Source organism: Miniopterus natalensis, chromosome 21 (assembly GCF_054644295.1).
Source record: "Miniopterus natalensis isolate mMinNat1 chromosome 21, mMinNat1.hap1, whole genome shotgun sequence".
Taxonomy (NCBI): domain Eukaryota; kingdom Metazoa; phylum Chordata; class Mammalia; order Chiroptera; family Miniopteridae; genus Miniopterus; species Miniopterus natalensis.
The window spans coordinates 10,056,046-10,079,795 of record NC_142101.1 but is presented as its reverse complement, the minus strand read 5'-3'; the positions used below and the strand labels follow the sequence as shown (position 1 = coordinate 10,079,795).

The window sequence follows — 23,750 nt, the reverse complement described above, 5'->3', positions numbered from 1 at the left end:
AAGCCGGTCTAGAAAAACCAGAAATCTGTGTGGTGTTTGCCTTCAGTTGTTTCATCCCCAAAGTGACTACTCACAGGGTTTTACTTCAGCTACTATTGTCAACCACCACCTCCCACTGTGGAGAGTGTAAAGAGGCATGAGACACAGGCCTTGCCTCCCAAGCTTCAGGTGCCTTCCTGGCATTTCTTCCTTGAAGCCACCGTGCACCTTGGACAGGGCTGAGGAACACTTCTGCTCGGGGCTGGAGGGAGAGAGGGGTGTCCCCTCTGCGGTTGGCTCTCTTTAAAATCTCCAGAAACTTCTCCAGCCTCTCTAAGCTTCCCAAGCTTGTAAGTGGAGCCGGGACACCCTTAACACTAGTTGTTACACGGCGTTCAGGTCAAACCAGCAGATGTTTTGAGATGCTGACTCCAAAGATAGCAAAAGGTAAAAAGACTTAAGATTGAATTATTAACGTGCCACCTTCTTTCTTTCCTCAATTCCTCACCCAATGACATGTTTAGAGAGAGGAAGGGACAGAGCCCCGACTGGCGATCAAACCCCCGAAACCCAGGCAGGCGCCCTGGCCGGGAATGGGCCCGGCGACCCTCCGGGGCACAGGCCCGCGCTCCACCCGCAGAGCCACTCGGCCTGAAAGGTCAGGTCTGGCTGTGCGGCGGGAACGCGGGGTGAGGCCCCTGGGGACCCGCGAGCGGAGCGCTGGCAGAGCACCTGCGGACAGCGCCCAGGTGTCGCTCGCGGGGATGCGCGGGGTGTGGCCGCGGGGAGCTTTGTTCCAAGTGCGCACCCGGTGGCCAGCGGGTCCCGCCTGCCCGGCCGCCGCGCTCCTAGATCCTCGCGGGGAAGTCGTGGGCGAGGCTGTTCTCTGGGGGCTGCCCCGCACCCTAAGCTCTTAGGCCGCGGAGGTGGGAAGTTATTGAACTTTCAGGATAACCGGCGTCAAGCCGGAGGAGTCGGGGAGGCGTGCGGGGGCGCTGCGGGCTGCGAGTGGGGGAAGGGCGGGGGTGGTTCCCGAGTCTCGGGGCGGGAGGAGGCGCGGAGCCGGCGCTCGCTCCTCCCGGGGCTGCTCGCCGCGGGGGGAGGGGCGGGAGGGGGAGGTGTGGCCGGGGTGCGGGGGGGCCGGCGGGTCCGCAGCCAGAGCCCGCTGCCCGGCCGGGGCGCGGCGGTCGGGGAGCGGCGGATCCTCACTGCGCCAACCTGCGGGCCGGGCTGCCTGGGCCGCCGGCGGCCCCTCCCACCCGCACCGCCGCCTCCCCGCGCTCCCGCCGGGCCAGGCCCCGGGTCCCAGTCGGTGCCGCAAGGAGCCGGCGTGCGGAGCGCCCGCTCGGGACCGCAGCCCCCGGGTGACATCGCGGCCACGCCGCTCGCACCCGCACTTCTGCCGCCCCAGGCAGGCTCCCCGCCCTCCCTGACTCCCTCTCGCCCCCGCCCCTCTTCCCCTCCCCCTCCCCCTCCCCCCTCCCGCACCCCTCTCCCTCCCCCCCACTCCCGCCCCTCTCCTCGCTCGCTGCCCCTCCCACCCGGCCGTGCGCTCCCCGCGCCCCCCGCGCCCGCCGGGCCTCCCGCTCGCCCTCGGTGCCCAGCTCTCCGCGACCATCCCGAGCCCGCCGCGCGCCGCCCGCCGCCTGGTCATGTCAGGATGGAGATCCGGCAGCACGAGTGGCTCTCGGCCTCCCCCCACGAGGGCTTCGAGCAGATGAGGCTCAAAAGCCGCCCCAAGGAGCCCTCGCCGAGCCTGACCCGAGTGGGCGCGAACTTCTACAGCAGCGTCAAGCAGCAGGACTACAGCGCCAGCGTCTGGCTCCGGAGGAAAGACAAGCTGGAGCACGTAAGGGCGGCTCGCCCCGGGGGCCCCGGCCCGCACCCGGTCCGCACCCGCCGCGCGCACACCCACCCGGCCCGGGGGCCGCCCGAGCGCGCGCGGGGCGCGGGGACCTGGGCAGGTGGCCCGACTCGGAGGCCGGCCGGCCGCGTCCCCCTTCTGACCCGGGGCTTCCCCTCCCGCACTTTTCTTGCCGCTGGGACCGGGCAGTGGGGAGGGAAGGGGCGCTTCCTTCCCGGGGGCCGTCTGGCCGCCGCGCGCCCCACCTCCCCGCAGGCTTCCCCGCGGCAGGGCTCATTGGCACCGCGCCTTGGGGTGCGGGGTGACAAGAAGCGGAGCTGCCACAAATGTGGTCCTAGGAACCCCGGGTAGCGTGGTTAGTGAGCTTTAGAGGGGGCGTTCGTGTGGGTCTTTGGGGGTACTTAACTGCGCCCACAAACTAACAAATGAAAGAATCCGTAAAGTTGTCGCCGCTGGCGACTCCCCCTGGGCCCAGGCGCTAGCAGAGTTTCTGCAGAGTGGCCTCTGGGACGAGCAGTTGGCGGGTCCTCTCCGCCTGAGCCCGGCGCGGGAGGGATTTGCGCGTGGCCAGGAGGAAGGAGAGCGGGCGCGCGGTGGCCCCGCTCCCCAGGAGCGCGCCCCTCCCCAGGGTGGGAGCAGGCCAGCGGCGACCTCCGCGCCCCTAGAGTGCGGGCTTCCCGCGCAGCCTTAGGGTCCCCGGGGTGAGCCCCTAGGGCTAATCATTCTGGCAGGAAAAAGTCCCCCAAATCTTCAAATGAAACAGAGTTATGTCAAGAGGGCAGCTAAGGAGAGGCTGTGTCCTCCCGCCGAGATGCACAGTCTAAATGGAGTCTGTTCCCGGAATGTGGGGGTTCCCTTGTATTTGGGTCACACGCCAAATACGATAGGAAGGTAGGAGGGAGAACTTCTGGAACTCACGCACCTCCTACCGCTGCGCAGGCCCGAGTCCCATTTGCCCCCCACCCCCTGGGGCTCCCCCTTTCCCCTGCGCTTTGCAGCCGCAGCAAGCTTCCCAGGAGGGAGCCTGCAAAGGGGTGTATTTTCTTTTCCACTGTGAAAGGAAGGCGTCTTGCTTTTTCTCCGAGGGCCTGATTAAGTCACGGAGAGCTGGAATTTAAAGCTTTGAGTTGGGGACCGGTTTCTGTCTTGCGTGTAGAGAACCATTTCTTTTAACATCAAAAGGATGCCTCATCCTTAAGACCGTGGAAGTCGTTGAAGGCGATTTCGAGGATGGCAGGTTGTTTGAGAGGGAGCTGTATCCACATAAAAATGAAAGCTCCAGAATTAGCCAAGGAACCGGCGGTGGTATTAGTTTAAAGGGGAGCAAATAACATCTTCGTGTAATTTGGCACTTGATGTTCCCTGGCTTGAGGACCAGGGAGAGTGGGCTTGCCTTTGGATGGCGATGTATCTTCATTTCAGTGTCACTCAGAGTGTGTTGGGACGTGTGTTCATTCCCGGCTTGTGCTTTTAGCTGATCTATTTCTTTCATTCTCACTGAAAATCAATAGTGCAATCTTCTATGAGTATGTCTTCTTGAGTCAGAGACACTGCATGCGTTATATTTAAATGCTTTCTCCCATTTAGGTTTTCATTGAAAGTATGGAGTCATCCCAGGTGGGCCACAGCAGCGTCACTTTTCTGGACAAGTATAGGGTGCTCAGCTCCTCCTGGGAGTTAGAGACCAGGGGAAGGAGAATCTGGTTGTTTGGAAGCATGCAAAGATCTATGATTTCTTTATCACTCAGGTGCTCCAAAGAGAGCGGTGCATTCATTTAAAAAAAAAAAAAATCAGTTGCCTCGTTTGTTATTTAAATTAACATTTTTGTTTGCTTTCTCACATACAGTTCTTGAAAGTATTCTGTTTTTCTCTATGCCTGCTTTCCATTAGAAATGGGGCTTTGCTTCAGAAGAAATGTTTGTGATTTTTGTTTGCTCTTTTGAAACATCTACAAACTTTTTAAATGAAATAATATTTATGAAAGTACTATGAAAACATTGAATTAGCATAAAAATGTGAATTTATTTGAATTCAACTTCTGGGTGTTTAGAATATATATCAAACATTGTGCACATTATGACGTTTCTGATAGTTTGATGTTAATTTCAAATTAGATATTGGAAATTTAAAAACCCATAATAAACATAACCTAGCATATTATGGCTGCACAAAGCGTGAAAATGTAATATTGACTGTATTGTAGACAATATCGTGAACACATGTGGCACCTTCGGATTTAGATGTTACAGAGATTAGGATGAGTGTGTCACAGGAAGTTCAGAGGTGATGGTGGTTAAAAGAAAAACACCCTTTGGTCTGTCGAATCAACTGGATGACCATGATTTTTATTATTATTATTTCATTTGCAAGAAAACAGCCTACTGTTATTTTGCTGGTGCTTTAAGAGTCAATCAAGTAGTAAGGGCATAAATAAATTAAGGCTTCAGTTGACACACGCATTCAGTCCTTGCAGTAACAGAATTCCCTGAAATGAAACGTGGCGATGTGTGGACTTGGTCCAGACTTCAGAGGCATTGCTTAATCTGAAAGTCAATAACACAGTGTAAGGTGACGGCTAAAGAATATATTTCTGCCCACTTTGCTGAAAGTGAGGATGCGTAGTTGTTTCTCTCTCCTTTTCTAGTGTAAAAGCTGCAGCACTATCCCCAGGTTGGACCAGAGAAAAGTGACAAGAATTGGTTGCAAGATTGGAATGCTTTCAGCCCATCTGAAAATCGATCCCTGTCACTCATTATTTGGTGGGTGCTTCCACGGTGAACACCTTGAAGAGATAAGTGTGCGTGAGGGAATTCTTCCACTCTTAAGCCATGATTAGAGCTACAAGGAAGACAGGCTTGTACCATGGATTCTGGGCATTGAACTCCACTTGGAGATTTCAGGGCCAAGGAAAATTGCTGGCCATACGTAGAGTGTTGTCATATCAGCTACAAACAGTGCTCTTGGTTCTTGGATTATATTGCTTCCTATGGCTTTGGAAGGGTTAGGTTTGGGAAATGGAAGTTTGTTCTCTGTAGAATCTATATTTACTTTAGATATAAAGTGAAGTATATGGTCTAGCAAAGCAAGAGGAACACATGGACACTTTTTCCACCCCCAGCCCTCCCCTGCTCCGTCAGCCCTCCCTGGGCCTGGGCCCCTTTGAGAGTTACCATTTCATACAGTTGGACTATCCAGGGGGCAGCGTAACATTAGACTGGTGTCCTTTGGTGGCATATGGCCTGTTTGAACTTGTTGTTGTTGTTTTTAACAAAGTGGGAGAGGCTACCCTTACTCGCCTGGTTTTAAGTCAGTTGTGTGTGTGTGTAGAAGTTTCCTGATGCGTTTATGGAGGTGGGAATGCCTGATCGTCTCTACTGCTTATCCAGTTTGTTTTTGCCAGAGTGTGGGAAAGAGTGGGGGCTCTGGTGAGGCAGGCCTGGGTTTAGACTCTGACTCCATCTCTCACTAACTCTGTAATCTTAGGCAAAGGATTCAAAGTCACCAGGATGCACATTCATTGTCCTCTACAGAGGCGTCGCAGGCTTGCTGGGATGATTCAAGGAGACAATCCATGTCTGTACTGCGGTGACACACAGTCCCCTAATGTCGGGGGCTCAACCTCACAAAAGTGCTTCTTGTCTGAGCAGGCTGCCAGGTGTCTTAGTTCACTTGGGCCGCTAGTTACAACAATACCATGGATGGGGGTGGTCTATACACAACAGACATTTACCTCTCACAGTTCTAGAGTCTCAGAAGTTGAAGATTAAGGTGTGGGCAGAGTTGGTGTCTGGTGAGAGCCTGCTTCCCGGTTCAGGGGCAGCCCCCTTTTCATTGTGTCCACGTGGTGGGAGGAGTGAGGGAGCTCTCTGGAGACTGTTTTATGGGGGCTAGTAATCCTACTCAGGAGGGCTCCAGCTCATGACCTAACCACCCCCCAAAGGCCCCACCCCCATCTGCCAGCACCCTGGGAATTAGGATTCAACATGTGAATTTGGGGGGGTAGAAACGTGAATTTGGGGGAATGCAAACACCCAGCCTAGCAACAGGGCATTTCCCTCGCTTTAGCTGTCTGGGTTGAAGGAAGCCCCATCCTGATGATTGTTTCCATGATCGTCAAGGTAGCTAAAGGGACGCTGGTGAATCATGTAACGTCTCTCACTGTTTCCACCCAGAAGCGATACATCCTTTGACTCCTTTTTATTGGCCAAAGATGGTTTCATGGCCAAGGCTCATTCAGAGAGGGTGAGGAAGGCAGATTCAGCCAAGACCCAGAAGAAAGAGAAGAGCCATAGCTCAGCAGGATGACCACAACCCAGCAAGCTCTTAGCACAGTGCGTGGCCCGTGTGAAATCTCCCCGCACCGTACCCGTAGGTGTAATTTCTTCCCAGGTATTGCCTGGCTGACTGGCTGGCTGGCTGGCTGGGCCCTCACACTCCACCCACAGGGCTTCCACTTTTCCAATTTGTGACCAGCCTGTCTGCATTATAGTTCTGGATATAGGTCCTATGGCTTCTTGAGCCAACAAAGCCAGCTCACTAGCTGGAGCCTCTTAGCTGCCTCCTTGCCTGGCCTCCATCCAGTCTATCCCCTGGGGGCCTGACTCCTTCCTGGGCCAGTGGGCCCTGCTTCCTCCCTGCCAGCTCTTCTTTCTCTCACTCTCTCTGCAGGCTCTGCTAGCAGAGACCAGCTCCTTGCCTGGTCCCCAACCCCTGCTCTCCTTTCCAGCTCGTGCTGGTTGAATTAAGTCGAGCAGTGTTTTATTTATCTGCACAGTGACTCCAAAAGCCTATTTAACATTAAAGCAGAAAGCAGAAGAGAGAAATTGTAAAGAAGAGAGAATCCTAAATGTTCACTCTTATACAGAGTCTTAGTATCTTGCTTAGTTTATTAAGTGCCTCACTTAAAAAAAGAAAAGAAAAAGTCTCTTCTACTCGTGACTTTGCGCCTGCTCCAGTAGAGTTTATGTTACCAGTGAATGGTAAATAAATGCCAAGTACACACTTGCCTCCTGGAATAAATTATTCACATGATGAGCAAAGAATAAATGGCTTGGAGCAAAGGTGGTCCCCGTGGTCTAGGCTATTATTACGTAATGCTGTTTATGTCCTGCAGAGCAGACTCCTGAAAGGATTGTGCCCCACAGAGCAGATCAGTAAAACACCGAAAGACCAAGTTCAATGTAAGGGAATGAGTCTTTAAGATGTTCCCTTAAAAGTCTATCAAACAAACAAACAAGCAGAAAAGATCGTTTTCTATGTGTGTGTATTATTGGCCAGACTGAATAATTTTAGTGTGGCCTTTAGGAACATTAACATTTACCAGGATTATTTGCTGTGTGATTCTAGATAAACAGAACAGACAGAGCCGAGGCCCAGGCAGGACTCTCTGCCTCTAACTCATCGGTCAAGAAAGGAAAGTTTAGATGTCTCTTGAGTCTGTTCTAATGGATCTCAGTGTTGTGTCCATTACTGTACTTGTCACTACTGCCGGCAGCATATTTATCCCACTAATGGGCTTCTGTCACTGTGGGCTGACATTTCAGTTTGCTCTGAAGGACCTCTGACTTCTTTGAACTCTGTTGGGTGCCACTTACTGACTTAGTTGAACATCAGCATCGGTCTGTGATACCCTATTTAATACATTAAACTTGAGAAGCTCAAGGTTATTGCATTTAAGATGTCTTTCTCTTTCCTTCTTCCATGTAATAGCCACGTACCAACTTCTGGTTAGTTTCTCTGAAAAGTTTTTACTTCTCATTACAGACTTCTGTACCTATCTCAGGGTTAAACCTATAGAACAGATTTCAGTTCTTCTATTTTAGCTCTGAAGATCAAGAAATTTGGTGAATCTTTTGAACTTCTGGGACAAGACAGTAGCTGTAATATCTTACGTTTTCATACTGAATTGGCTGAAAGGTGGGTAAGTTAGGCAGAGGTAGACCTTGTCATAAGCTGTCAGCCCAGAAACTTTGCTTCAAGTGTGTGTATTGGGGACGTTTAAAGCTCCTGAATTGCCCGAGAAGCATACCTCCACAGATTGTGCTGTGTGTGTTTAGACGACAATATAAACATTGAGAGCAGTTGAGATGCCAAACTGTGGTTGTTGAGAGACAGACCTTTTTACCAAAAAAAGTAACATTTCTGTTTTCTCAGGTAGAGAAAAAGGAACCTGATTTCTAAACTCACATATCAAGCCCTTACGCAGGGCCGATAGAGAAAAGTGAAACACCTGGCAGACTTTCCCGGGTGGACTCAGGCACATGGAAAATCTCCCTGCCAGCTCACACATGAAGTTGAGCTACCTGCCCAGGTATCCTGGAACTGGCTGTCATGGCCACTAGGTGATAAATACTGTTCTTTATTCTCTAAAGTAGACAGCGAGCCTTGGGAACATACTGTTCCCTGAATTGAGGCATTTTTGTACGCCTGCCAGTAAGTTGTTAGGTCTGATCCAGTGATAACAGGAGGAGTTAAGTTGAGAAGATGGGTCTCATTGAAATAAAAAAAGTGCTAACTGGCAAACACATTATCAACAGACATTTACTGAGAGCGTCTTTTATGTGAAAGACACTTGGTTAGGAGATTGTGAGTACTTCATTCAACAGCATTTACGCGATAGATACTGCGTTTCAAATGGTACAGAATATACAAAGATTAGAGCAGGGCCCCTCCCTCAAGATGTTTAAGTTGTATAAATACAGTTATAATACAATTGCAGTGTTATGAATAATAGAGAAAAGTGCAAATAGTATAAAACACTGCCTTCAAAAGACTTTTTTAGATAAGGGTAATATACAGCTAAAAAATAATGGTAACATATAGCAAAGTTGAATTTATTCCAGTAATAGAAAGTTGATATGAAATTTGGAAAGCAATTAATGTAATTCATCACATTAACAGAATGAAAGTAAACCCATATGATTATCTCCATAGATGAAGTAAAAGCATCTGATGAAATTCTATACCTGTGCATGATAAAATTCTCAGTAAACTGGAAATAAAAAGAAACTTCCTTTATCTGGGAAAGGATTTCTTTAAAGAGAATCACAGTTAATGGTGAAATATTGAAAAATGATCTGCATAGATTGTGAGACAGAGATGTCCGCTATCATAACAGTACTTCTCTTTAGCATTGTACAGGAGATCGTAACCAATGCAATAAGGCAAGATATAGAAATAAAAATTAAAGAATTAAAAGGAAATAATAATATTGTCATTATTAGCAGATGACATGTACATTTGAAAATCCAGAGTAAACTGCAGATAAGTTAATAAATTAATGATGTCTCTGGATTTATCCCAGCCACTGGATATGAAGTCGCTCTACAAAGTTAAATTAGGGGAAAAACAATTCCAGAATAAAACTAAAAACCATTAGCATTTACATTAGCATGAAAACATCAAATACTTAGGAATAAATCTAGCATAAAAGAATCAAATAACGAAACTAGTAAGGCCTCTTTCATTCTCTCTAAGGTTGATCTATAAATACAATTTCAGTTCAAATCCCAACAAGTTTGTGTGTGTTGAAAATTTATTCTAAAATTTATATGGAAATGCAAAGGGCCAAGAATAGCCAAAATAATCTTCATGATAAAGAACGAAGTTAGATGACTGCTTCCAGATAACAAAACTTATCTGAAGCTAGATTGATTAGGGCAGTATGGCTTGGTGCAAGGATAAATGACTACATCAGCTGGCAGAACAGACAGTACAGACACAGACTTGTGTATAGTTTTTCATGGACAGGTACTTGACTGATGACAAAAGTGGCAGGCACGGAAGTGCAGCGGGAAAGAAATGGTCTTTTTAAAAATGGTGTTGAGTCAGTTATATAGCTATTGAAAAAATGGATCTTGATTCCTCTTTTACATCACACACAAAAGTCAGGTAGGTGTGGGCTATAAAACTAAATTAGAAAGTGAAACAGTGAGGCTTCTAGAAAATAATATAATAAAAATCCTTCATCTACTTGGACGAGGAAAAAATTCTTTAGGCATTTTTATAATCCCAAATAGGATTAGTAAACGGAGCTACATTAAAATTAAGTAATTTTGTCTATAAATGAGTCCCTTACGAGAATGAAAAGGCATGTCACGAAGCAGAAGGATATAGAGAGATCCAACACACACTCTGACAAAGGGTTTTAGCCAAAATATATAAAGAGCACCCACAAGTCAATAAGAACATAGACAACCCAACAGAAAAGTGAGCAAGACATTTAAAGAAGGAAAGGTGCTTGATGTCATCAGTCATCAAGGAACTACATAGTTAAAACAAAATCACACAATTTTATACAGTCACCCAAATGGCTGAAATTAAAATGATTGACAGTAACAGGTTTTGATGAAAACGAGGAACATCTCTAGCTTTCATAAGTTCAGGTAGGACTGTAATTCATAGAGCCACTTTAGAAAACTGTTAGCAGTATCTAGTAATTTGAACACATGTATACCTTATAAATCAGCAATTTAAAGTATGTATATAGAAAACAAATGTGTGTTCATGTGCACCAAGGACATGTACCTGAATGTTTATTGAAGCTTGATTTTAGTAGTTTCCCAATAGGATGTATTTCTAATATCCAGTATAGTGGAATGTCTCATTTTCTAATATCTAATATCCTAATAACCAATATAGTTGAGTGGATAATGAATTCTAATTATTAATACAATATAATACATTAAACAATGAAAAGAGTCTAATTATATGGATACATATCTATATATATATGAATTGATGTGGATGACTCTTTCAGACTTAATGAGTGAAATGAAGACATATAGACTACAGGATTCCATTTAGGTGGAAAAACAGGCAAAGCTAGCTTATGGATATAGAAATCAGAATTAATGATTACCTTTGAGGATAAAATGGGCCCTAGGGAAGTTTCTGGGGATCCAGTAGTGTTCTATCTCTTCTTTTAGGAGGTGGTTACAAAGTAATATTTATCAAGCTGTACACTGAGGATTTGCACACTTTATGTATATCAAGTTGCAATGGTAGTTTACCAGAAAGAAAGTAAAATGTATATATAGTGCCCTTCCCTTACTTACTGCTTATCTATGGCTATATGCCTCGGACTCCATACTTCTCCTGTCCTACTCTCTCCAGCCCATAGACTCTGGGTCCTGACACCTTCTGTCATTGTTGCCTCCACGTGGATGACTCTTACTTGTCACCTCCCCAGGTATGGCTTCCTGGATCCTTTCTTCTCCTCGCCCCCACCATCTGCTTTCAGCAACCTTCCATGTCATTCCTGATGCACATATCACACTGTGTTCTGAGGATGTGCGTATTTGTCTTTTCCACTGGGCCGTTCATTCTTTAATAAATCCTTACTGAGCTCCCTTCAGGAGCAATTTAGTGAATTGTAACTCCTGGGGTTGAGAAACCTTCAATCACTCCTGTCTAGAGAAGGTGGTCAAAGAAGGCTTCACCCTAAGCAAATATTTGCATCAGGCCCTAGGAGCCCAAGAGGAAGAGCTGCTGGATTGAGGACTGGCCTGAACCAAGGCTTTTGAGTGGCATCTGGGCAGCGAAAAGTGTGTTTGGAAGACCAGCGAGCAACAAGTATGACTGGCAGACAGGGTTTGTTTAAGGGAATGTTGGGTGTGGAAGCACCATGGTAGTTTAGGAGAAGACCTTGGAGGGTTTCAGGATTTGAATGGCAAGCTGAAGATGTTGGACTTCATTCTATAAGCAAAGGGGAGATATTTCAACAGGCACTTTATTTAGCAAGTTCGGCCTTCAGAAAATGCTGGTGGCATGCTGTGTCTGGGAATGAGAGCTGGAACTGGGGGGGGCCAGTATCAAGTTTCTGTTAGCGGTAGAGATGGGAAGTCACAAAAAAGTGTAGAAAAATTGAGGAGGGACAGATGCAAGAAATATCGTGAGATAAGAGTTCATGGGACTTGGTGCTTTCTTTGTTGGATGTGGGGAGTCTCATCCATTCAGTAAACATTTACCGAGTGCCAGGGATGTCCCAGAAATTGTAATTGGTATGATGAAAGCAAGGATGGACAGGGAGAGTTGGAATTCTGCCCTCTTTCTCTTTGTATCTTGGACCCAAGCCATTGTTACTGTGTTGATCCATAATAACCAATATTATTATGACCATAATTAACAAACATTCCAATTCCTGCTCCCTGCAAGGAACTGAGCTTCGGGCTTCGGAAGAGTCCAGTGCGTATTATTGGGCCTTTGACCTCAGCTACTTGTGATCTAATCCTTCAGAACTCAAATGTTTTCACTTTAAACATGAAGCCTGGTTAGTTGCCTCTCCTGTGTGGTCCTGTAACATCATGGGCAGGCATCTGTTATAGCACTTAACACACTAGTTTTTTAATTGCCTGATTAATTGTCTATCTTGTATTTTCAGTGGAAAGTTTGAGGGCAACAACACTGTCTTATTCATAACAATGTACCCTTAATGCCCAACACAGTGCCTGGTAGACATTCAATATTGATTGACTTGACTATCGAAAGAGTGGATGGATGGATGGATGGATGGATGGATGGATGGATGGATGGATGGATGGGTGGGTGGGTGGGTGGGTGGGTGGGTGGGTGGATGGGTGGATATGTGGTTAGGGAGGCAGAACTTACACAGGAGTGAAAATGAACAAGGTGACACGTGCTACTTGCCAGATAAATGCTACAGTCATCAAATGCAACAAGAATTCAGTTGAAAGAAACGTCAGAAGCTCCATGAGAAACAACTGAAAAGGCGAGCTTGGGAGCATCTCAGTGTTAAGGAGATAGGCAAAAAGGCTTACAGATCCAGAGGAACTACTGGGGATGGAGAAGCATTCACTTGAGTTTAGTCTTTTATCTCTTTCCTGGATTTAAGTGGCAGAAGGGGAAGATGTACTTCTTAAAAACATAGAGCAAGATGAAAAAGTTGCCAGTGTGGCAACTTCGAAGGAGTATCTGGGTTTCTGATTAAGAGCTTCAAATGATACACTTGGTTATTTTGATTTGCCCCCCGGCAACCAGCCCCCATCCTGAAGTGTTTTCCAAAACCCGCCTCATTAACATAACAAAAGACACGTTTATTGATCTCATCATAGTAAATTCTGAGGGTTTTAGGAGTTCTGTGCCAGGTACTGGGATGCAGACCAAATATATATATATATTCTTAATTACAGATCACAACATCACAGACATCTACTTTATGCCAGGCAGAGTTCTTGGCCTTGGAGGTACTCCAACAAAGAAAGAAGGCAGTTGCTGCGTTGGGCTTCCATGCTGGTGGGGGAATAGGTGATAAACCCATCCACATATATAAGACTTCTAAAATCATAAGTGCGATGAAGGGAAATAAAGCAGGGAACAATTGTGGGGAGTGGGAGCTATTTTAATTAGAAGCATCAAGGAAAGCCTTCTAAGGAGGTGTCATCTTAGCAGTGTTCATTTTAATAGGAAAAGACAAAAAACAAAGGGCCCCAAGGAAACTTTGGGAGATATTGGGTATGGGTATTACCTTGATTATAGGGATGATGTCACAGGTGTTTGCATGTGTCCAAACTCATCAAATTGCACACATTAAATATATGCAGGTTTTTATATAATTCCTCAATTAAGCTGTTAAAAAACAAACAAAAAAAAACCCCTAAATAATCTCAAATAGAAACTGCTGAATGAATTCTGGTAACTCCAGGCAAGGGAATCCCAAACAGCAATTCAAATGGTCATGACATACAACTTTCTTCATTAATTTCATATGAGATAAGAAGTTAAAAAACTATGTGTATAATAGAGGATTCTATACCACATGGATAGAATGGAAGTTAGGAAGGATATACTCCAAATATTAACAGTGCTTATTTCTGAGGAGTGGGATTGTGAATAATTTTTACTCTCTGAATTTTGTTTATCTGTTGTTTCTAAAACCTCTACAATCAGCATGCATTGTATCATAAAAAGAAATTAAGAGAGATTTTAACGTCTGTTATTTCAAACCTCCCTCCCTCTGCCCCTTTATAGCCCTTTGCCATCTACCAGGTAAGCCCCATGAGGGCAGGCAATCCTACCTGAGTTATTTACTCCCTGTCTTGGTATCTGGCATAGTGTCTGGCACATGGTGTGTGTGGGCACTTTATAAATAATTCTTGAATGAATGAATAAATACATAAAAGCATAAATAAATACATTGAGCACTTCCAGTGTTCCAGGTACAATGCTAGGTACTTTCAGTATGTTATTCTAATTAATTTCTGCAGCAACAGTGTGAGGGCTGAATGGAGCTTTTTTTTCATAACTGGAGCACAGGGGCTTAGAGAAGTTAAACACATAGATTGTGGAGAACTGGTATTCAAACCAAGTTGAGTCTCCATTTTATTGCCTCCCATCTTCCATCCCCCTGCCCCTCCAACCCCCACACAAAGAATGTGGCCCATAAATAAGGAAACATTAGAGGAAGTTCAGAAAGATCTTTTTAGGTAGGTGCTTCGCATCTGAGAGGTCCTTCTCTCCTTTATTAGCAAGAATATAAGCACACAAAAATGAAGTCCAATTGGACTTTAGTAAACTATTTTAAAGATACTATTAATAGTTTTTAAAAATATGGGGGCCTTTGGTAAGATTGTCCGGTGGAATCGAAAGAACCCTGGATTATGTGAACTTGGTAGGTCAGGGTTTTAGTCTCAGCTCAGTTTTCTTGTCTGTGACATCTTTCTGCATTAGATATAGTTTGGCTGCATGTAACAGATGTCCCATAATGGTGATTAAAAAGATAGAACTTCATTTTTCCCTTACCTGAGAGTTCAGACGTAGGCAGCTCATAGGCTTGTGTGAGGTTGCACAGGCTCCCAGGACCCAGTCCCCTCCCAGCTTTCTGCTCTGACTCCCCTCCTGTGTGGCCCTCCTTGTCAGAGTCCAAGGGGGAGAACCCACCCTCACATCCACTTTCTGAGCCTCAGGATGGAAGGTGATAGAAGGGGCATCCCCCACCCTTTTAAGAGAATAACTCAGAAGAGGCACCATCACATTCCCACCCATCTCCTTGTCTAAAACTTAGTCACATGCCACACCTAGCTGCAAGGGAGGCTGACACATGGCATCTTTCTTCTGGGCAGCCATGTGACCAGCTAACATTTAGGGGTTATTGGAGTGAGCAGGTATTGGAGGATCCTTAGAAATCCATGCCACAATCTTTTATGAGCTGTTCTAGCATTCTGTGATTCTTTAGTACTCCTAAAAACACAATTTTTATGTATTGTCTTGATGTTCGCATCGTGCGTATGGGGAAAAAAGAAAAACCAATTGCAAATGACAACGCTGGTGATTTTTAAACTGCCATTTCACTTAGTCCTGTTATAGGAGCAGTCTCTTAAGTCTGAAGAAGTGAAAGAAAGTGAATACATCCAGAAATGCTTCTTAAAAAAACTGCCAGAAGGAACATAATCAGGTGATGTTTGATAAGGCTGAAGTAGAAGCTATTACATCCTTACCTTATGTGACATTAAATAGCAAAGAACCATTAAAAAATTATTGAAAGGGGTGTCAATCTGTGCCTACTGGAGTTGAACTGACTTTTTCAAGGGTAATTGTATAGAGTATTATTTTCTTCAAAGCTGTAGAGCAAAATCCAAGCAAGGGAAGATTTTTTTTTTTTTCTGGCTTTATCTTCTTTTTGCATTTAAAGGAGAATTAAGATTATTTTAGTTCTCTGATTTTTTTTCCCCCCATTGCAACATTTTCTACTTGGAATGCAACCCAGTGTTCTGAGATATTATTATGGTCTGAGAAGTGTCCCTGGCTGTAAAACAGGACATTAAAGAAATAACTTCTCTCCCTTGAATGATAATTGCAAAAACAAAATGGGACATTTGGGTGTAAGCACTGTTAGTAATTTCTTCTTTAATTTACATTATACAAATATGTTGCCAGAATTAATGGGAGTGATAAGATGATACAATTAAATGTAAAATACGACAACATGTGGGGGGTTGGGACGTCCTTGTGGACATTTCATCTGTCGTTTCTAACCAACATTAAGTTACCACAGGCGCCTGGTTATAAATGACACATGTGGTATTCTTTGGTGGTTTCTAACATTTGAGTAACCAAAACTTTGTTGATTTAAATCAGTGTCCTCTATGTCACAAGTCTTAACCCCAGCTGACGTCCTATTTGGATTTAAACTGGCGATTGTTAGGATTGCAAGTCTAGCTGATGGCATCCTACCTTCCAGGCCTTTCTCTTCATGTCAGCATTCTCATTTCCCCTCCACACACACACACTTTTCCTCTTCGCTCCTTTACTTGTTCAGCACTAATAGTCTGTAAAATAGAGATGACATCTCAACAATATTGAAGACAGTCTTTCCCTCCTGTTTTAAAAGGATGCTATGGCCTGGCTGTGTTTCTGCCGGGGATTTTGCTTAGAGCTCGTATCTCCACTGCTCTTTTCACGTGTGAGCTGTTTGGGATCCTGCTCTGCCAACACGTGTCCTTTTCTGTGCCTGGAGAAAAATCGGTGGATTTCCTGCTGGAGGAGTTGGTGTTAGTATAGCTGAGAACCCCCCACCACCAGCCTGTGAACAAGCATTTCTTGGGCACCCGTTAGCTGCACAGTCAGGGACCAGAGCAGCGGGGAGACTGGAGAGGGGGTGGGAATGAAATAATAGATTCTCTGCCTGCTTCTAGAGGTTAGAGACAAGATCCAGTTCGTGTAAGATTTTGCTAAGTCTGGGGTTCAGTGGAGGCAGGACTGTTTGACTGGGCCCAGGAACTTGGTCTCTGAGCATTAGTATTTCATAAATAAGCTGGAACAATGGCACTGTTTCCTACCATCTCTTAGGGATGCGGCCTCTTAGTAGGTGACCAACTGCATGACGTGATTAATGGGGAGAAAACTGACATAGGACAAGAGCATTCACGGGCAACCTAGGACTGTGTGTATGGCAGGGGACCGGCGGGTGAGGGGGTGACAAGAGGGGGCACATCACCCGGACCATCATCTCACTTTCAACCTGACAAAGATGTGACTTGAAACACAGCCCAGGAGGAGTTAACATAAAGAGAGAGACAAGACTGAGAATCATAACAAGGAAGGCAAAGAAAGGCAATTTGTATTTATTTACCCATAAAGGCAAAACAATTAAATAAATTTATGGTACTGTTAGCTGATTGTTTTCATAGTCTGATCGAAGGAAGATCTGCAGCAGGAAAAATAGACTGTGAGACATCCTGAGATGATTACATAAGAGCCCCCATAAAGCAATAATTAGTGATGATGGGGCGATGTTCTCTTTCGGTTATTGAGATCCCATGGATGAGAGAGCCAGAAATGAGTTTGGGACGGTTTATGGTCATTTTGGAACGTAAAGTAAACATTGGCTGCGGGTGGAGGTGGCGCCACCAGCCAGCTCGAAGGCACGGCCGGGTCGGGTGTGTTGTGTAAGCCGGTGCAGAGATGTGCCATGTGTGGTCGCATGTGATTCCGGTGACGCGGGTGGGCTCGGGGCATGGAGGGGGGACTCCAGAGTGGTGGGGGAGCCATGTCCACAGACCCGGGGTGACCTGAAAGGAGGTGGCTCTGCACGTCGCTCACGCAGATCTGTGCATTTCAATCGGACTGTCACAGGCCTGTGTGCCTGGTGTACAGAGCAGGGGCTCTGGAGGACACGCGTGGACACGGCGTCCCGCGGAACCTGCGAGAGCGGTATGTGAGTGCTCTTGGCTGGAGTTAAAACTGGGGAGGGAGAAAAGTTGGGAGGGACATCTGATCTTAAAATCCAGAGAGAAGCAGGCTCCCCTAATTATTAGATAGGATGAGAGAAAAAGGATTCCTGGGGTACCTGGGCTGGCTCACAAGCTCTGCGGTTTAATTAGAGTGGGTCACTGCTTAAGTCCCTTTGGGTGAGCCTCCCTGTAAGGAAGGCTTTTGCAGTCAGGAGTGTTGAAAAAGAAGCCATGGGAAGCCTGGTTCAAAATAGCTAGCAAATATTTAGCAATATGGGCCCTCTGTGCTGGACCCCTGCTCTGGGACAGGTCCCAAGGAGGTGACAGCCTGCCTCCCTGCCATCAGGAAAGGCTGAGACTGAATAGTCTGCCACTGTCCCCTGCTGGAGGCCCCCCAGGGAGGGTGTGTGATGGGAGCAGGGAGCTCGGGGCTTCCACGTGGCCCCACCTGGCAGCTCCTTGCGCCTGTTCCAACAGGCCCGTCCTCTCCCCATCTAGACCCAGGGGCCGTGTGGCAGCCTCGGGCTTTGGTGGTAGAGAGGAATCTGATGTCTCTTGCCTGGCTCCTGCCAGTCCTCTCTGCCTATGAGGTTTCTCATTTGTTCTGGACCTGCCCAGTCGGCCACCTGAGCGTTTCCCTTTGACTTAGAACCGACACTGCCCAGAATGTAGCCCTGTGCTCCCCTCTGTCCCCCTTCCACCCTGGCCCTGTAGACTGATGCTTGACCGAGCTGGGGTTTGCCGTCTGTTCTCTGCACTTGGGACACTGGGTTTGAACTTCAGGAAGAGGGTGGCATCAACCCCTTCACGTCTGTGGGGTTTCCCAACTTTTTTCTGGTCAAGTCCACAGGTTGCTTTCCTCTCATGTCAAGAAGAGTGTGGGGTGTGATGTGGAAGACAGTCATAGTAGTTGACCAAGTGAGACATTCTGAATAAAATTTAGGAAGATTTCTGACTTTTTTTTTGGAACCCTAAGGATAATCGTGAAGCATTCTAAAACAGTAAGAATTGAAGTATTTCAAGCTTCTTTTTCTAGTGAGCTTGAAATAGGAATTCATATATATATGTGTGTGTGTGTGTGTGTATCAGGTTTGTTTCTTACTATCTTCTCTTGTCATGTATTTAAAACGTAGTGTTATGGACTGAATGTTTTAAGTCCCTCCCAAAATTCATCTGTTGAAATCCTACCCCCCAGTGTGATGGTATTAGGGGATGGGGCCTTTAAGAGTCATTAGGTCCTGAAGGTGGAACCCTCCTGGATGGGTTAGTGTCCTTATAGGAAAAACATGAGAGAGAGGACCCAATCTATGGTATTCCGATAAAGCCGCCCAAATTGCCAAGACTCACAGTAGACATGGAGGTGGTTTTGCAGTTTCATCACATAGATGGGATACTGTACCGTGTAACACTAGAGCAGTGCTCTGCATGCTAGGCATACTGTGTGTCACACCTCGGTGGCTGGTAGGGGACACAGCATCAGAGGAAAATGGGTATTCGTGGAATTCTCAGCTCTGTGCCTTGACAGTGGGCATCCTCATTAGAAACTATCTGATATATTGAAAATCAGTGGACTGTGAGATACTAAGAAATAAATGGACACGTGGAGCTTGACATATTGCTTACACAGATAAAGATTGTAGTGACTAGCAGAGGGGTGAATTGCGAATTTGAAGCCTATGATAAGTAGAGTTCTTGAGCTCCAGCATTCATAAAAATTTGGGAATTTCAGGTTGATGTGAATGGAAGTGGAGAGGGTTGGGGAGAACAAGCCCGGTTTGAAGAATGTATATGGAAATTTATTCCAACAGTTTCATGGAAACAAAGTCTGATAACATCCAGGGAAGCAGATCACCAAAGGATGGCCTGAAGTCCATTTCCAAAATAGAAAATGGGGCACCCCAGAACGAGGCATCTGAAACCCCGCAGGTAGTTTCGGGGGAAAGAATGAGAGATCGTAAAGCTGGCAGAAGAAAACAAAGTTGAGAGCGTGAGAGAACAATGGGCTGTCTGGAAAATGTTCTCTGTGCAGCGGAGCTCAATTCACGGAATGATTTAAATACCTAAAGGATGTAGACATAAAAGGTGATTACTACTTTTATGCCATTGGGTTTTGAGCCCAGGAGAGCTAAACTGTATCAGTGTGTTTGCCTTCTCAAGGTTTGACAGTCTTTGGAGTCTCATTTTCTTAGCAGGTCAATGCGTATATACTATACCTATATATCTCTATATATTTATACATCTACCTATCAATAATATTGAGAGGAGAGTCATTGAATTTTCTCATCTGGAATCATGATTAACAATTCAGAGAGGAAAAATATAAATTTTCAAAACGACCTGGAGAGGCCAATGAGAGTGGATTTAGAAGATCTGGTACAGAAAAGGAAGGTGCTGTATATAAGCACCCTAAGCTAAAATGTGAAAATGAAAGACTGTGAAAGATTAGGAAGCAGAGAAGTTCTAAGCGTGCAAGATTCCTAGTGAGAATTAGGAATATAATTTAGAGCAGTTTAGCCGAGGAATCTCTTAATCAAGGTCAAGGGAATCTCAGTGGGAAAGACCAAAGCCTGGAGTACCAGGAGCTCTTGGTAATAAGCCTTTCGACTCTAAGTGTGGTCCATAAAGTAGCAGCCTGAGCATCTCCAGAGCTCTTGAACCAAAGATGCCTTCCTTCCTATTTACTGAATTGGTTTCCAAGATTACAAGGGTGATTCAAGAGCACATTACAGTTTGAGAAGCACTGTTCTTATGGGGACTAAATAACAGTTTGGTGGATAGTTTTTGGAGGATATTGACTTCCTCAAGATGAAAGAGATGAGCAGTGAAAAATTTCTATAGAGCGGGTGTGGGATCTATAGAAATTACTGCGAACGGAGGCAATGCCATGTAGTCCCAATATCGGATGGTTTAGATATAAAGTTAACACAGCAAAGAACTGTTTGAGCCAGCCAGTGAGGAACCTAGACTGTTAAAAGGAAAACGTATGTTATTAAGAAAAAGTGTTAACTGTGCGACACTGAAGAGCGTTCAAGAATAGAAATCCTATATTCAAGCTATAGTTTGGAAATTTATGTTTCAAGGAAAGATTGAAAGAGAATTTATATGTATACAGACAATTGCAACACCAGCAAAAATGGTATTTGTTTTATTTTTGCAAAGCAATGGTCCCTAAGAGCCATGAAACAGCTTGCTGACTTTGACTTTCTGGGTTTATTACAAATGAATACATTAAAGCCTTGAGGTAGGAAGTGAAATTCTGGAAAACAGATGGTGTGAAACACCAATGAGGCCCAGGCCTCACCAGAGACTGTTTCGGGAGCCATGCTTCTCGCTTAGGGTTATTATTATTGGTCAGTGGAGGCATCAGAGCTCACTGACATTGCTGTTACTATGTGCAGAGGAAGCTGCAGACGGTGCTTGCGGAGGTGAGTTCAACCTTTGCAGTGAGTCTTTTGGAAAGTTCTGAATCACAGGTCCCTCCGTTACTGATGCTCTGAAATACCAGACTTGAGTGGGACCTTTCTCTGTGTTTCAGCCAAGAATCTGGGGACACAGGAGATTCATCCTCTAAATGACACCTTCAGTATTCTGTCTCGAGGAAGCTCCTTTCTGTGCATTCCCAGTGCCTTCTGCAGTTGTACTTTTGTAGAAGTTAAGTTTTAGTGCACAGCTAGACACATTTCGACAAATGTATACACTGTTGTAACCAGTGCTTCAATCAGGATACCTATTTAGTGCGCAGCTTGTTAGGTTTATCCCAAATCATGCATGTTTCAGTGGTCCTATGAGTTGCATTTTTTGTTTGCAGTTGTCAATTTTTCATTGCAGTTGTCAATTTTTCATTTTTCTATATAGAACAATATTTATGCACATAGAACAATTCAATGTGCATTAAAATACAGTTGTCAGTTGTGTATAAAAATACAATTCATTTTTTATTTTGGGCTTATTGCATTTCTTGCCTCATTTCCTGTGCTGTCTGTAGTCCAATGTCGGAAATTTTTTAAATGTATTTTGTCCAGTTTCCTAACTATTACCAGTGGCAAGGCTAGTCTGGTACAGTAGTTCATCAGAGCCAGAAGAGGGAGTTTCACGAGTTTTACTTTAGTGGAATTTACCTTATTCCAGATACCCTGTTTATTATACAACATTTTCATTTAACATCATTAACATACCTTCATATCATTAACATTTCTTCATAAAAACTTCCTTTATTGACTATTTCATATTCTATCACATACACTATCTTTTATTCAAGTAGGACTATTAAGTTGTTTACATTGGTTTAGATATTGCTATAGCAAACCTTTTTATATCAACTTTTTGTATTTCTGACACATTCTACTTGTTTCTGATCCAGTAATTCTCACTGTACTATGATTTTTTCATGAACATCTCTGGGAGGGGATTGCAGAGGATTACAAATTGTCTATCTGCCCCAGTGCCCACCATCCATGGAACGCACACACTCAATTACCCATGGGCACAGGGGACTCGGTACCCCTGGAGAGGTCACCCGACTTGATAAATAACACCTTTCATTTCTGTAAGCTTGGACCTTTTCAAGAAACACCTGCTCTGTCATATGCTCCTCCCATCACTGGCAGTCAGTGAATGAGATATGAAGACACAGATGCAGAGAGGTGGGAAGGCAGGCCGCTCAGCTGGTTGCTGGCAGAAAGAGGACAGGGTCTCAGTCACCTGCCTCCTGCTCCTGTATGTTTCCTCCCAGCTTGCCCTGAATCCTCTGAAGCAAGCTGGCCTTCCAGAGGCCCCCGAATCTCTGGGCCCCTGTCCAGCATATTTTCCAAATAGAAGCTGGCACAGTGAGCTTCTGAAGGCCTTTTTAAGACAGAGTTTTCCCCTGGGGCTCTGGGTTTAGGGGTCGGAGCCTTCTGAGAGCCCATCAGCGGTGATTAGTGCAAATGCTCCGGCTGCCCTTGAACATCCCGACCCACCCACTACTCTGTTGCGTTCCATTTGGCTGCGGGCCCAGGTTTAATGGCATCCTACAGGCCTGCTTTACAAGTGTGTGCTTTGAAATGCGCTTTGAAGAGCATACTCTTAATGGAAAGCTTTTGCATAGTAAATGTTCCCAGACCTCACCAGCTGTGGACATCAACAGGGACACCTTTACTCTATATTCATCGCTCTGGACTGTCCACTAGGTGACAGAAGGAGCTCAGAGCACATCTCAACATCCCTGGTGACTTTTACTAGAACTGTGCACTTGGACTGCAGCCCCTGTGCCCTTCCAGGTTCTTCCAAGGCTGAATTCATGTCACTGTCCCTTTCCTCCAGGCTATTCTTAATGTTCCACCTGGGCCATTACTGCACCGGCACCATCCTTTGCTTGTCCTGAGCCCGATGACCTTGGCATCAGCTCACCCAGCCACTTGCAATTCTCTCGCCCACCAGTTCATGCTGTGGTGGCTCTGTTGCTCAGCCTGGACCTTGCCTGGTACCCCACTGCTTGATCTGCCCCCCTCAACGCCACGCCTCACCTCTGGGCAGCTCCTGGTCCTCCCCAGATGCCACTCCACTCCTCTGCTCAATTCTAGATGCAACCCAGCACTCCAGGGGACATTGATGCATGACATAGTTCCTCTGCTTGACTCCTTTTAGAGGAGTCCAATACCGTGTCATCAGATCCAAAGTTGTGCAGAGTTTAGAAGGACGGCTTTACTGATGCGACACGGGTCCTGCTCTCCTTATCACATGCACATGGTCAGCGAGGAGCGCTGCTTTGGTCCAGTTCAGTCAGCAGCCACCCTGATGTAGCAGGACCAGCATTCCCCTCCTCTCCCAGGCCTGACTCCAGTGTCTTTCTCGGGGCTTCCCCGCTCCCTCCTCAGAGGAGGTCTTCCCTTGCTTGTCCCACGTACACCTGGCCTGTGCCTGTGTCAACCTCAGTGGTGGACAGGTTTGAATTCCTTTCCCGGGAAGCCCTTCAACCTGCATTGCGATCAGTGCAGGAGAAAGATGGGCTGAGACCGGGAGGTGGGACAGAGGTATCCGAATTCCAGTTAGGGTCTGACCTTGATCTCTGCCATACTATGATGTTTTTTAGACAAAGTATCACATGAGAGACTAGCCATTGGTGGAGGTGTTTTGAGTTCCTAAAAGGCAAATCTTAGTCCTGCCTGCAATGAAACATCCTTTGAAGTGGAATGCCTTTTTTAATGATCATAGACATCAGGACGAGAGGGTATCTTTA

The 23,750-nt window shown here is 45.8% G+C and overlaps 1 protein-coding gene across 1 annotated transcript in view; it reads left to right on the top strand.

Annotated features, from left to right (window-relative positions):
• The first annotated feature begins 1,639 nt into the window (after positions 1-1,639).
• Positions 1,640-23,750, top strand: part of PLD5 (phospholipase D family member 5) — a 143,752-nt gene continuing 121,641 nt past the window's right edge. Inside the window, exon 1 of the mRNA XM_087828989.1 lies at positions 1,640-1,828. Coding sequence (XP_087685115.1) covers positions 1,640-1,828 — 189 coding nt within the window. The remainder of the gene's footprint in view (positions 1,829-23,750) is intronic.